The sequence below is a fragment of the Oncorhynchus tshawytscha genome, linkage group LG01, assembly GCF_018296145.1.
Source record: "Oncorhynchus tshawytscha isolate Ot180627B linkage group LG01, Otsh_v2.0, whole genome shotgun sequence".
NCBI classification, from domain to species: domain Eukaryota; kingdom Metazoa; phylum Chordata; class Actinopteri; order Salmoniformes; family Salmonidae; genus Oncorhynchus; species Oncorhynchus tshawytscha.
The window spans coordinates 93,133,893-93,148,906 of NC_056429.1; the positions used below are offsets into that span (position 1 = coordinate 93,133,893).

The following is a 15,014-nucleotide window of genomic DNA, read 5'->3' on the forward strand; positions in this document are numbered from 1 at the left end:
TTAGTGGCACCGACCTCAGGGGCTGTTAGTAACCCGATCGTAAAGGTACAAACATAAAATACAACTGGTATAGGCCTATGTTGTGACCTATTAAAATGTGTATTAAAGTATTTTTCCCATTCAGGTTATTCTGTATCGTAAAGTACTTAAGTAAAAATACTTAAAAGGTTTCCCAAACTCAGTCCTGCCTCCTCCCATGGTTCTTCCAATAGCACTACATAGCTGGTTAAAATAACCAACTCATCATCATGCTTGGATTATTTGAATCAGCTGTGTCGTGCTAGGGCTAAAAACAAAACGTGCACCCAGGTGGGGCCCCAGGAACGAGTTTCGAAAAGCCTGCTTTAAAGTACTACATAAGTAGTTTTTTTTTTTTGGGGGGGGTATCTGTACCATTTATATTTTTGACAACTTTTACTTCGCTACATTCCTAAAGAAAATCATGTACTTTTTACTCTGTACATTTTCCCTGGCCCTCAAAAGTAGTGATTACATTTTACATGCTTAGCACGACAGGTCATCCTTACTGCCTCTGATCTTGCTGACTCACAAAAAAACTAAATTATGTCTGAGTGTTGGTGTGTGCCCCTGGCAATCCATACATTGAAAAAACAAGAAAATGCTGCCTTCTGATTTGCTTAATATAAGTAATTTAAAAAGATGTATACTTTTACATTGGGATACAAAAGTATATTTAAAACCAAATACTTTGACTTACTCAAGTAGTATCTTACTGGGTGACTTTCACCCAAGTTGGAGAACCATTGCGGTCGCTGACGGCCGTCTACTGGAGTGGTGCACAGAACACAACGCCCAGGAGGATTGAAATAGAGGACAGGCACTTTAAATAAGATTTTATTTATAGGGAGAAAGAAGAAGAACTTTCAGCAAGAGAAAGAGGAGAGGAGTGATGTTAGACGTCTATGTGAGTAAGATGTGAGATGTTTTACAAAACAGTGCTGATGTTGAAAAGTGCTGATGAAACATATTAGACATTTTGCTGTGTGGTTGGTTAGTTTACACTAGGGGTCTCCAACAGGTAGATCGGGAAAGGAGGGTCCCGACCTGGGGACCACGCAGCTGTCATACCACTCAGGAAGGAGATGTGTTCGATCTGGGGACCACGCAGCCGTCATATCTCTCAGTAAGGAGATGCGTTCGATCTGGGGACCACGCAGCCGTCATACCACTCAGGAAGGAGATGTGTTCGATCTGGGGGAGGAGTTTGAGGGTGCAGATTTTCCCGTGGGGGAGTTTGGGCAGGATGAGAGTAAAATTCTAGTGATAAATCTGGTTGTGACTGTGGTCATGTTAGAATGGTAAATACAAATATTGGGTAAACTCACAGTTTGTGAAATGGCATTAACAACTCACAGGGTGAATTCCAAAGGTATCTATGACAATTGCACAGTACTTGCAGCGTTTCCCAAACTTGGTCTTCGGTCCCCAAGGGGTGGACATTTTGGTTTTGCCCTAACACTACACAGCTGATTCAAATGATCAAAGCTTGATGATTTGTTCATTATTTGAATCAGCTTTGTAGAGCTAGGGCAAAAAACAAAACATGCACCCCTTGGTGTCCCAAGGACCGAGTTTGGGAAACCCTGGAGTAAATTTACACACGTTCCCAGTCTCAACTACATAAGTAACACTACTGCTCTCTGCTGGTAATATGTGGCTATCACATAACATAGAAGGCCTGTATCATGATGAAATGTGACTCCAAACAGTGGCGGCTCTAGATCATTTCAACTGGTGGGCCAATAATCATCAAATTATTTTTACTTTAATTATTTTCATACCTACAGAGGTCCTAAAATTGCCAAACAAATAGCTAAATGATACATTTCATGAACATTTTAAAACCATTCCATATGTTATCTTAGTAGATATTGTGATCTAAGGTTTAAATCTAACCAAGTTGAATGTTTCCAGGCAGAAGAAAAGGCTGGGCTGCAGGAACCTGACCTACTGGGGAACGGGATGGAACCACTTCCAGATGGAAGTACTAGACAGCATCTCAGAGAGGAACATTCCTGAGGAGTACGCGGTGAGGGTGGCAACGCTAGGGTCAGCGGTTCGATTCCTGCTGCAACCACCACGAAAATATAGGCTATGCAGTCAGTTGTAAGTTTCTTTGGATAAAAGCATCCGAATTTCAAGTTGTATTAGTCGTATGCAGGGGATACGCATGGAATACATCGTCCAACTAAATAATATTTACTTGCAGTTCCTTCTCAACAATGCAACAACAAAATCTAAGAATTACAATAGTGAGTGTTCCAATGTGGTTTTCAATCTGTAGTACATCTTGTTCAATATGGTGGAATGACAGTTAAATAACGTTTTTTGAACTCAGGTGAAGTCCACAAAGATGTGCTACTGGCTACTGTGGATGTATTTCAAGGTCTACCTTCAAACTTGGTGCCTCTTTGCTTGACATCATGGGAAAATCAAAAGAAATGAGCAAAGACCTCAGAAGAAAAATTGTAGACCTCCACAAGTCTGGTTCATCATTGGCCTTCATGGTTGAGTTGCTGCAAAGAAACCACTACTACAAGAGACCTGCTTGGGCCAAGAAACATGAGCAATGGAAACTAGACTGGTCGAAATCTGTCCTTTTAGTCTGATGAGTCCAAATTTTATGATTTTTGGTTCCAACCACTGTGAGACACAGAGTAGGTGAACTGATGATCTCCGGATGTGTGGTTCCCACCGTGAACCATGGAGTGATGGTGTAGGGGTGCCTTAACTTATTTAGTACATAATGTTGCTGCTACCGTCTCTTATGACAGAAAATAACTTCTGGACATCAGAACAGAGATTACTCACCACAAACTGGAAGAAGCTTTTTTCTTTAATGAGTCCGATGTGAATCTTATACTACTTTCCCTGGGAACAGGCCCAACTCCGTCATTTGCGTGAAGACGAAGAAAAGGCGGCTGAGGTCGGGCTGCGTTCTGAGAATTCATAGGCGAGTGAGTAAACCCCCACTGCCATCTGTTCATTTGGCCAACATGCAACCATTGGAAAATAAAAATCTATGACCTACGAGCAAGATTAAACTACCAACGGGACATTTTAACTGTAATATCTTATGTTTGTGTCGTGGCTGAACGGCGGGTTATACACTGTATCGGCAGGATAGAACAGCAGCCTCTGGTAAGACGAGGGGTGGCAGTCTTTATTTGTAAACAACAGCTGGTGCACGATATCTAAGGAAATCTCAAGGTTTTGCTCACCTGAGGTAGAGTACCTTAAGATAAACTCTAGGTAGATGGTGCTTTTCTGTATTTTTCGTAGCGGTCTACATTACCACCACAGACCGATGCTGGCACTAAGACTGCACTCAATGAGCTGTATTCCGCCATAAGCAAACAGTTAAACACTCATCCAGAGGCGGCGCTCCTAGTGGCCGTGGATGGACTTCAATGCAGGGATACTCATTAATTTTACCTCATTTCTACCAGCATGTTAAGTGTGCAACCAGAGGGTAAAAAAACTCTACTCCACACACAGAGATGCATACAAAGCTCTCCTTCGCCTTCCATTTGACAAATCTGACCATAATTCTATCCTCCTGATTCCTGCTTACAAGCAAAAATTAAACTCGGTCAATAAACAAGTGGTCAGATGAAGAAGATGCTAAGCTACAGGACTATTTTGCTAGCACAGACTGGAATATGTTCCGGGATTCTTCCGATGGCATTGAGGAGTATACCACATCAGTCACTGGCTTTATCAATGACGTCGTCCCCACAGTGGCCGTACGTACATACCCCAACCAGAAGCCATGGATTACAGGCAACATCCGCATTGAGCTAAAGGATAGAGCTGCCGCTTTCAAGGAGCGGGACTCTAACCCGTCAGCTTAAGAAATCCAGCTATGCTCTCAAACGAACCATCAAACAGGCAAAGCGTCAATACAGGACTAAGATCAAATCGTGCTTCAATGCTCATTGGATGTGGCAGGGCTTGCAAACTACTACAGACAACGAAGGGAAGCACAGCTGCGAGCTGCCCAGTGACTCGAGCCTACAAGATGAGCTAAATTACTTCTATGCTCGCATCGAGGCAAGTAACACTGAAACATGCATGAGAGCACCAGCTGTTCCGGATGACTGATCACGCTCTCAGCAGTCAACGTGAGTAAGACCCTTTAAACAGGTCAACATTCACAAGGCCAGACAGATGGCCAAGGACTCCAGCCACCCTAGTCATAGACTGTTCTCTCTGCTGCGGCATGGCAAGCAGTACAGGAGCACCAAGTCTAGGTCCAAGAGGCTTCCAACAGCTTCCACCCCCAAGCCATAAGACTCCTGAACATCTAATCAAATGGCTACCCAGACTATTTACATTGCTTTGATTTGGCTGGTGACACTGTCATTGATTTATTTAGAATTCCAAGGAAAAATAACCCAGCATGGCTTCCACAGAATTCTGCAGCAATATCCCATCTGGTTTGCGCTTTGTGGGACTATCATTTGTTTTTCAGCTGGACAATGACCCATCCAGGCTGTGTAAGGGCTATTTGACTAAGAAGGAGAATGATGGAATTCTGCATCAGATCACCTGGCCTCCACAATCACCTGACCTCAACACAATTGAGAAGGTTTGGCCCGCAAATTGAAGGAAAAGCAGCCAAGTGCTCAGCATATGTGGGAACTCCTTCAAGACTGTTGGAAAAGCATTCCAGGTGAAGCTGGTTGAGAGAATGCCCAAAGCTGTCATCAAGGCAAAGGGTGGCTACTTCAAAGAATATAAAATATATTTTGATCACTACATGATTCCATAATGTAGAAAATAGTACAAATGAAGAAACCCTGGAATGAGTAAGTGGCAACTTTTGAGTGCTACTGTAAGTTAGCAAACCAAAGCATTTAGCACATTTGAGACAGTTAACTTAATAGTTAATATATCTAGCTGGCAAACAGTTGTGAAATCCATAATGTAACTAGGTCACCTGGCGCGTGCTGCACAACAGTGAGTGACTCACAAGGCTCCACAAGGTATCTCGTTGTGTGCTTGTAAACAAATGTGACTGGCAACTACCGGTAAGCTTCATAATGTGTCAGGTGAAATGAACGCAATCTGCTTCATATCCTAACATATTGCACAAGTTGACTGCAGGCATTTACTTAAAGTAGCTACAAATATTCCAAATAAATCGTTTCAATGGTATTGAGAAAAACATCCCGTATACTGCCCAAGCCCACCAGTTGTATTTTACTAGTTCAACCGTTGAGCCTGTGTTTTTGTACTGATTTCTAGTTCTCCTGTCTACTTTGTCCTTACATCCAATTCACTCTGTACTTGTTCTGGCCTCCTGCAGTGTGGTCAGGTGGTGATTCTGGCCCAGTTGGGTTGCTATGTTCCTGCTGAGAGCCTGTTCTTCACTCCGGTGGATAGAATCTTCACCAGACTGGGTGCATCAGACTGTACCATGGCTGGTAAGGATTTACACCCCAATCCCCATCAAGTCAATGGTGCGTCCCAATGCTCTTGAAGTGTGCACTCCTTCCCATGCATTTAAAAGTATTTGGTTGGTGTAAGCATGGGCTAGTGGGAGTTTCTACCATATTTCTTTCACCATGTCTTTGCTATTACATCTGAAGTGATAAGGTGAATACATAGCGCCCAATTCAGACTCAAGGTAAGTGGGCTTAAGTGAATAAAACTGGCTTAAGTCAGTAATGTTTGCCTTAAGTAAACTTATTTCAAGTCTGAATCAGGCCCATAGGGGATAAGGGAATTGGGATACAGAAGTGTTTTCCCTTAACCCCCAAGAGTCGATGCTGCATGGATCTAATTAACATAATAACATCTGTCAGTTTAAGCTAGAGATATGTTTTAAAGCGGTGTTTGTCAGACCACGAGACATCCCGAAAATCAGTCTTCTCACAATCGTCTGTAGCATCCAAAACAGTTTGGCCTACAAACTCTATGGAAAGATGATTCACAAACATGATGGTGCTCTCCGTTTTGCTCTACGACCCCCACAAGCGTCTTGGGACTCATCTGAAGTCTGTACAAAAGTTGGCAGCTCGGCTGTCTGTAGCATTTGTACAGTTTGGCCTACACACTTATATGGTCCCTCTGGAAAGGTGAGACTCACGAACACGTACATGTCGGCTGTTTTGTTCTAGCCTCACAAGCCTCACAATACTTGTCTGATGGTCCCCTGTACCAGTTTTAAAAAATGAATGGAAGTACGTTGTACAGCCTTATTATAAAGTGGATTAAATGGCTTTTCCCCCTTCAATCTACACACCAAATCCCATAATGACAAAGCAAAAACTGGGTTTGACATTTGTACAAATTTATAAAGAATAAACTGAAGTCACATTTTACTTAAGTATTCGGACCCTTTAGTCAGTACTTTGTCAACGCTCTAATCACTGCCAAAGTTGCTTTGAGTCTTCTTGGGTATGATGCCACAAGCTTGGGACACCAGTACTTGGAGTTTCTCCCATTCTTTTCTGTCAGTTTTGATGCGGAGTGTCGCTGCACAGAATTTTTCAGGTCTCTCCAGAGATGTTCGATTGGGTTTAGGGTTTCAAAATTCAGGGAACTTTAAATAAATTCCGTTTTTCCCGAAGTCCCGGTTGGAGATTTCCAAGAATAAGCAGGAAATCCGGAATTCTCCAACCAGGATTTGTGGAAAAACAGGAAATTTATTGAAAGTTCCCGGGATTTTTACAATCCTAATCGGGTTCAAGTCCGGCTCCTGGCTGGGCCACTCAAGGATATTCATAGACTTGTCCCAAAGCCACTCCTGCATTGTCTTGGCTGTGTGCTTAGGGTTGTTGTCCTGTTGGAAGGTGAACCTTCGCCCCAGTCTGGGGTCCTGAGCGTTTAGGACTTCAAGGATCTTACTACTTTGCTCTATTCATCCCCACAGCATGATGCTGCAACCATCATGCTTTACCATTGGGATGGTTCCAGGTTTCCTCCAGATGTTACGCTTTGCAATCAGGCCAAAGAGTTGATTCTTGATTTCATCAGACCAGAGAATCTTGTTTCTCATGGTCAGAGTCTTTAGGTGCCTTTTGGCAAACTCCTAAGGGGCTGTCATGTACCGTTTTACTGGGGAGTGGCTTCCGTCATGCCACTCTACCATAAAGGCCTGATTGGTGGAGTGCTGCAGAGATGGTTGTCCTTCTGGAAGGTTCTCCCATCTCCGCAGAGGAACTCTGGAGCTCTGTCAGTGACAATCGGGTTCATGGTCACCTCCCTGACCAAGGCCCTTCTCCCCCAATTTGCTCAGTTTGGCTGAGTGGCCAGCACTTGGAAGAGTCTTGGTAGTTCCAAACTTCTTCCATTTAAGAATGATGGAGGCCTTCAATGCTGCCTCGACACAATCCTGTCTCGGAACTCTACGGATGATTCCTTTGACCTCATGGTTTGGTTTTTACCACGACATGCACTGTCAACTGTGGGACCTTATATAGATAGGTGTGTGTGCCTTTCCAAATGATGTCCAATTAATTGAATTTACCACAGATGGATTCCCAAGTTGTAGAAACATCAAGGATGATTAATGGAAACAGGATGTGCCTGAGCTCAATTTTGAGTCTCATAGCAAAGGGTCTGAATAATTATATTCTAGACAAATCTGTGCTTCCAACTTTGCAGTAACAGTTTTTGGGGAAGGCCCTTTCCTGTTTCAGCAGGACAATGCTTGCATACACAAAATGAGGTCCATACAGAAATGGTTTGTTGAGATTGGTGTGGAAGAATTTGACTGGCCTGCACAGAGCCCTGACCTCAACCCCATCAAACACCCTTGGGATGAATTTCAACACCGACTGCAAGCCAGGTCTAATTGTCCAAAATCATTAATGCTCGTGGCTGAATGGAAGCAAGTCCCCTCTGCAATGTTGTGTAGATAGTTTTTTCTTCAATCAATTTGAATCCCACTTTGCAACAATGAAATCCAAGGGGTATGAATACTTTGAAGGCACTGTTAGCTGTATGTCTACAGTAGGCTGCTAATGATAAGTCAGTTCACCAATGACAAGGCATGTTGAATGGATGAGGTCATAGGCCTAATTTACTTGTTTCATATTCCATAGCCTACTGTATGCAGGGCTGCAGGTAGCCTAGTGATTAGAGCGTTGGGCTAGTAACCTAAAGGTTGCTGGATCGAATCCCGGAGCTAACAAGGTAATAATCTGTTCTGCTCCTGAAAAAAAGCAGTTAACCCACTGTTCCCCGGTAGGCTGTCATTGTAAATAAGAATTTGTTCTTAACTGACTTTCCTAGTTAAATAAAAAAATGACTACTACATTGCATCCAGTAATTGAATTATTCTGAATTTTCTCCCCAATCAAAATGAAGCCAGTTTATATTTTCACTAGACTATCCAAATAAAGACACCGAATAATCATTACTCCTTAATTTAACCTAGAAGCAACTCAATTTAATTTAGGATCCAACACCAGAATGCTGTGTTGGCTACATTGTTTGATATCATTTCTGGAAATGAGTCACGTTTTTCAAAAATGCTCCAACTTCCTGGAGGGGGAAGTTGACTACATCAGCACCACCTTGTCAGAAAATACAAGGGAGAGCCCTGGTTGTTCATTTAAACTTTTTTCTAGTTAGCTACTGAAGAGCAGCCAATTATTACTAAGTATCCATAAATGCATTCCTGCAGAGGCAGTCTTCTGCCAACGTTAGGCAAATGCAACATGTTTAGCCAATGGTTTGAGCAGTGTGGCGATCGCAGCGCCGTCACGCTGAAGTGGTACTCAAATTATTCACGTTTAGCAGGTCTGCGTTAGTTGTTCAACATAATGCTTGCAGAGCTCTCTTTTACTCCCGTTACGGCGGGTAATATGCTTAAAAAAAAGTCCAACTAGAAATGTACAAGCAACCGAAAACATGCCTATTCGGCACCTCCCAATGTAAATCAGTGCCACAGGTCAATTCTACGACTGCACAATACATCCGAGGTGCCAAAAATGAATTTTTTCAGTTGCTTGTAAATTTCTACTTAGACCTTTTTTTGGAAGCACACACCAGCCGTAGTGACGGCTGCTCAGCTAAACTCCATAGTTGATGTAACCAACGTACAGAGTAAACCGAACATTAAGAACACATTCCTAATATTGAGTTACGCGATTAAAAATCCTTTAACCTGTCTCCTCCACATCATCTACACTTATTGAAGTGGATTTAACAGGTGACATCAATAAGTTAACATAGCTTTAATCTGGATTCACCAGGTCAGTCTGTCCTTAATGTTTTGTACACTTGAAGAGCTGTTCTACCCATGAGCAAATATTAAGGTAGTCCCCCACACCTATCTGATTGCGGAGTAAATGCATTTTTCTACATTTTTTTTGTTCCACGGGAAGCTGTGTTTGTATGCTGAAGACCCCAAAGCAGCTGGCATACAGTTTGCCTTGCTCTCCAGATGATCAACAACCTGTGAAAATGCACCGTTTTGTTGTTGGGGCCTGTTTAGGACACAACTTTACAAAACGTTCAGATACTGTGTTCTACACTATACATTTGTCAAAGTATTCATTCTATCTGCAACATTAAACCTTTCCCATCCCTGAATACACCCCTTCCCTGCTCTTTTCCACAAGTCACTAATGTATTATCATCTAATAAAGTTCATTTAAAAAAATGACCAGTTTTCTCTATCTAGGAAAGTAAACCCTTTTAATTCACTAGCATCTACATAATGGTTATTGAATACTCCACAATATATTAAGTCTGGGTGTTATGGTACATGCATACAATTCAAGCTGTTTGAGAGCCCACAGTCACCTATACACATAGATGGGGTGGAGGGGAACGTAATAAACCATTTACCGCTGTGTGGATACTTAGTCTCATTCAGTAGAGCTCTAGTGTTACAAAAAAAAAGCTCCAGCAATGTTTTAATCTCTCAGTCAGTCCAAGATCTGTTCGTGTGGCATTGACAACTCCTGTGGTCATTATGGGGAACGGCACAAACAGATCTGGGACCAGACTAGGAAAGCACTACAGTACACCCTGGACCTTGGAGCCTAAATGAAGACAGCTGTGATTTCACAAGACTGAGGGCTGGATTCAATCCATATTACAAAAGATCTGCGTTATAAAATGCCTTTAAATCAATGTTCCTGCTTTCGGAGACTGCATTCACAGTGAAAGTTGCATGTGTCGGCTCAATCGAAATGACCCTAAATTTAGGTCAGATTTCCCACAATACGAATTGAATCCAGTGCTTATACTTTGACAATTATACTGAGGTTACCTGCAGTATGGTCCAAATAGGAAATATGTAGAGAAGCATTCATGGCTCCTTGAACTCCATATTGCAGACAAAAAGAAAAGGTGTTCAGACTCGAAACAGCCAAGATCAATTCTAAAAGCCTCACATTTGAAAGTCAACATTGCTGGGGAAAATATTTTTTGTTTGTTTGTTCTCTTTCACAGAAAGAACGTAGATACTGCGACATGAGTACACTTACAGCAAGTCTATGGTTGAATAACCAAAAAAAACTATTATATTTAATAAAATAAGACATTCAAGTACAGTAACATTTTTGCATGAAAATACAAAGCTACAGGGGAAAAAAACATTTAAAATCAAAAACTTTGTTTTCACCCAAAAAATTAAAAGCGGAAGTGCTAGGTCATTAATATTTCATTTGTTGTATCCATACCAACGCCACAGGGGTTTGCTGCCCGGAGACATAGGCAGTGTGTGGCAAGGAACTGGTTCCTTTTATGGCTCTGAGCGTTGCTGTGCCGTCCTGCCATCATTCATGGCTCTGTACAATAACTGCAGTCTGACTTGACCACTTCGCAAAGGCGGCGGGGGGCATGAAGATGGCTAGCGCCCATCCACCTCTCCCCAGCTCCGTTATAAAACTGCAATGCTTCCCATTAATTCTCCTTCAACCTGAGTCAATATCTCTGAGTCCGAAATGGCATCCTATTCCATTCATAGGGCACTACATTCGACCAGGTCCTCTCCTCTCCGCCAATACATTGCTGGGAAGGAAAACAAGGGGGGAGTGGTGCATCCACAGCAGAACATTTTTCAGTATATAAATGTACGTCTCCTTTCAGCTTGTCTTTATCCACCACAACATCCATTTTTACATATTTTCATGTGTGAAACAATTGAAATATTTATAACAGTTTGTATTGTATTTTTCCTCCTTCCCATGCATTAGTGGACTAGTTAGCTGAACAAAGAGGAGTTTCTGTGTCGGTCCAAAATGGCACCCTATTCCCCACATGGTGGACCACTTTTGACCTGGCCAGCATAGGGTCCTAGTCAAAAGTAGTGCACTATATAGGGAATAGGTCCGGAGGTGGGAGGTCCAGCTCAGTTGTGTTGCAGCGTATTGGACTCTATAGGAGGGGCGGAGTCGTACAGTGTGTCCGTGTCATGCGTAGGCTCTCCGGCTAGCGTGCAGGGGTTTGACAAGGTTCCGGCTCCACAGTCACAGAAGAATCTACAGAGAAGGTACGGATTATAATATTGAAAATGACTGAAGTGGAAGACCGGGAGGAAATATCAACTGATCAAGTAGCCACTGAAATGCTAGCACATCTCCAGTCAGCTCTTCAGATTTCTCACATTTCTTAAAGTCAATTACTGTACACAAACAGATTTGAATGTGAGCTATCATTTGGCACAAGAGGGAGAGGTTCTGCACACGATTGTGCAATATAAAACCAGATATAATTAAAAGTAACTTAGAGTGAAATATCACTGTCATTAAAAAGGCATTAAACAGAACAGTAACGTACCTATCATGCCTAATGAACTCAACGTCGTGCCCCTGGTGGCACTTCTTGATGCAGTTCACACAGATGGCGTTGCGGTCTGTTGTGTTACAGGTGTGACACCTGACCACACGGAGGGACAGAACAAAGAAACAGGTGACGAGCCAAATGAGTTTCATCCATTAAAGTGGACAGATGGATCAATGAATCCAACATTGGTTAAAATAACTTCATCTTTTTGAGAAATACAGACTTAACATTTACAAAAGTAGCATTCTCAATAAATCGGAAAATCAAGAGTTTTATGTGGCCGTTTATCAAAGTTTGCAGACTAACTTCATAATCCTGCTTTCTGGAATACCCCACTGGATGACGCGCTCTATCTATATATCCAGATGTGTGTGGAGATCTCTCCATCTATATATCCAGATGTGTGTGGAGATCTCTCCATCTATATATCCAGATATGTGTGGAGATCTCTCCATCTATATATCCAGATGTGTAGAGATCTCTCTCGTTCTATATATATATATATCCAGATGTGTAAAGATATCTCTAACGCTCTCTCTCTCTATATATCCAGATATGTGTAGAGATATCTATACACACAGGGTAAGAAATTATTACCTGTAAAAATCGTGCATTGGATAGCTGGTGTAACTGGAAATCTTGTACAGGCACTGACCTCTGCTCACAGCTTTTTCAATGGCATCTTGATTGTTCATTATTTTGTTATCTGGGGGGAATACAGGAGAACGGGGGGGGTTGGATCAGACCAGGTACAGATAAGAAAAAGTAATTTAGAGGCAATTTCAGAGAATTCGAAACCACCATTTTGCCAAAGAGACTGACCATAAGTAGTTCCTATAATGTTAGATTCTAGTAACAATACGTTCTCTTTTACCTTTCATTGTAACGTTGACACCCGATGCGAGAAACAACCCTCCAAAGCGGTTGTTGAAGATCTGATTGCCCTCCAGAGTTGCCGTGGCATGATTGGTGATCTCAATACCTGGTAGACATAGAAACAGAGACAGGTCAGGATCAGCATGGGGGAAGTAGAGATTCAGGACCCCCTAAGCACCTGTGGAGATCTGAGAGAATTTCATTAGTATAATATAGTTAAACTTCCACCTAAACAAAATATCAGACGACAAGGTGGAGACACACTATAGTGTTTTCAGAAAGTATTCAGACCCCTTGACCTTTTCCACGTTAGGTTAAAGACTTTTACAAAAAAAGTATATGTAAAAAAACAAAATCTATGCACAATACACCATAATGACAAAGCAAAAACAGGTTTCTAGAAAGACCCTTTACTTTGTTGAAGCACCTTTGGCAGCAAATACAGCCTCGAGTCTTCTTGGGTATGATGCTACAAGCTTGGCACACCTGTATCTGGGAAGTTTCTCCCATTCTCTGAAGATCCTCTCAAGCTCTGTCAGGTTGGATGGGAAGTGTTGCTGCACAGTTATTTTCAGGTCTCCCCGGAGATGTTCGATCGGGTTCAAGTCCGGGCCACTCCAGGACATTCAGAGACTTGACCCGAAGCCACTCCTGCGTTGTCTTGGTTGTGTGCTTGGGGTTGTGGTCCTGTTGGAAGGTGAACCTTCACCCCAGTATGAGGTCCTGAGCACTCTGGAGCAGGTTTTCATCAAGGACCTCTCTGTAAATGCCTCGATCCTGACTAGACCCTGCAGCTGAGAAACACCCCCACAGCATGATGCTGCGACTACCATGCTTCACCATAGGGATGGTGCCATGTTTCTTCCAGATGTAAGGCTTGGCATTCAGGCCAAAGATTTCAATCTTGGTTTCATCAGAACAGCTAATCGTGTTTCTGAAGGTGCCTTCTGGCAAACTCTCCCATCTCCACAGAGGAACTCTGGAGCTCTGTCAGAGTGACCATGGGGTTCTTGGTCACCTCCCTGACCAAGGCCCTTCTCCCCCGATTGCTCAGTTTGGCCGGGCATCCAGCTCTATAAAGAGTCTTGGTGGTTTCAAACTTCTTCCATTTAAGAATGGAGGCCACTGTGTTCTTGGGGACAGTTAATTTTTTTGGTACCTACAGACAATTCCTTCGACCTCATGGCTTGGTTTTGACAAGCACCTTATATAGACAGGTGTCTCTCTTTCTGTCCCTGAACAAGGCAGTTGGCCTACAGGGGAACAGTGGGTTGTCATTGTAAATAAGAATTTGTTCTTAACTGACTTAAATAAAGGTCAAATAATAAAATAAATGTAGTTCCAGTGAAAGAAAATCTTAATGCTACAACATACATTCTACATACAAATTACATTCTAGACGATTCCGCTTGCAACTTTGTGGTAACAGTTTGGGGAAGGCCCTTTCCTGCATGACAATGCACCCGTGCACAAAGCGAGGTTCATAGAGAAATGGATTGTCGAGATCGGTGTGGTAGAACTTGACTAGTCTGCACAGAGTCTGAACTTCAACCCCCTTTGGGATGAATTTGAACGCCGACTGAGCCAGGCCTAATCATCAGTGCCCGACCTCACTAATATGGAAGCAAGTCCCAGCAGCAATGTTCCACCATCTAGTGGAAAGCCTTCCCAGAAGAGTGGAAGCTGTTATTGCAGCAAAGGGGGGGAGCAACTCGATATTAATGCCTATGATTTTGGACTGAGATGTTCGACGAGCAGATGTCCATATACGTGTCCATTTGGGATTGGATCCCACCTCTTCAATTAACCCAATGAGTCCCACCCACTGCAACGCTGGCGCAATTTGGAATTCTAACCCCATTTAAACATTGTGTTTGAGCTGTTTTGTGACTCAAGAGTGGATCCTGGGTCTTTTTACAAAAACGTCTGTAGAGTTGATGGTTTGAGCTACAAGTTATCTATGAAAAGCTGGGACTCTCACGAAAACGCACGTGACATGTTTTACTCTGTCGCTAACAAGCTACTCAAGAACCGTTAAACGGTAAGAGTTTCTTCTATATAGTGTCTATAATACTGTGATACGCTCACATAGTTGCTGTCACAAACTCCACACAGTTGTTACTGACTAGTTGGATATTCATTTCCCAGGGAGGAAACAATTTCTGTACTTACAGAATTCATACGAATTCATTTTGATCAGGATTTTACTTGAGGACATTTATTTTCTCAGTCTATTAAACTCATGAATGCAACTGTTTATGTGAAATTGTTTTTTTTTAATGTGAAATTGTTTTGGGTTCAGCCCCGTCCTGAAAATAAAATGGTTAAAAAAAATGGCTAAATATAAGGGCTGGACATGCAGAAAA

General features: G+C 42.4%; 1 protein-coding gene across 4 annotated transcripts in view; it reads right to left on the reverse strand.

Annotated features, from left to right (window-relative positions):
* Nucleotides 1–9,658: 9,658 nt before the first annotated feature.
* Nucleotides 9,659–15,014, reverse strand: part of LOC112260230 (F-box only protein 11-like) — a 37,827-nt gene continuing 32,471 nt past the window's right edge. For 3 of the 4 annotated variants that reach the window (XM_042327412.1, XM_042327410.1, XM_042327418.1), the window contains exons 18-21: nucleotides 12,647–12,754; nucleotides 12,370–12,478; nucleotides 11,767–11,865; nucleotides 9,659–11,468 (exon numbers count right to left, since the gene is read on the reverse strand). In XM_042327412.1, the coding sequence (XP_042183346.1) occupies nucleotides 11,339–11,468; nucleotides 11,767–11,865; nucleotides 12,370–12,478; nucleotides 12,647–12,754 (446 nt within the window). In that variant the 3' untranslated portion in view covers nucleotides 9,659–11,338. The remainder of the gene's footprint in view (nucleotides 11,469–11,766; nucleotides 11,866–12,369; nucleotides 12,479–12,646; nucleotides 12,755–15,014) is intronic. The other variant, XR_006084153.1, reaches the window with a different exon arrangement.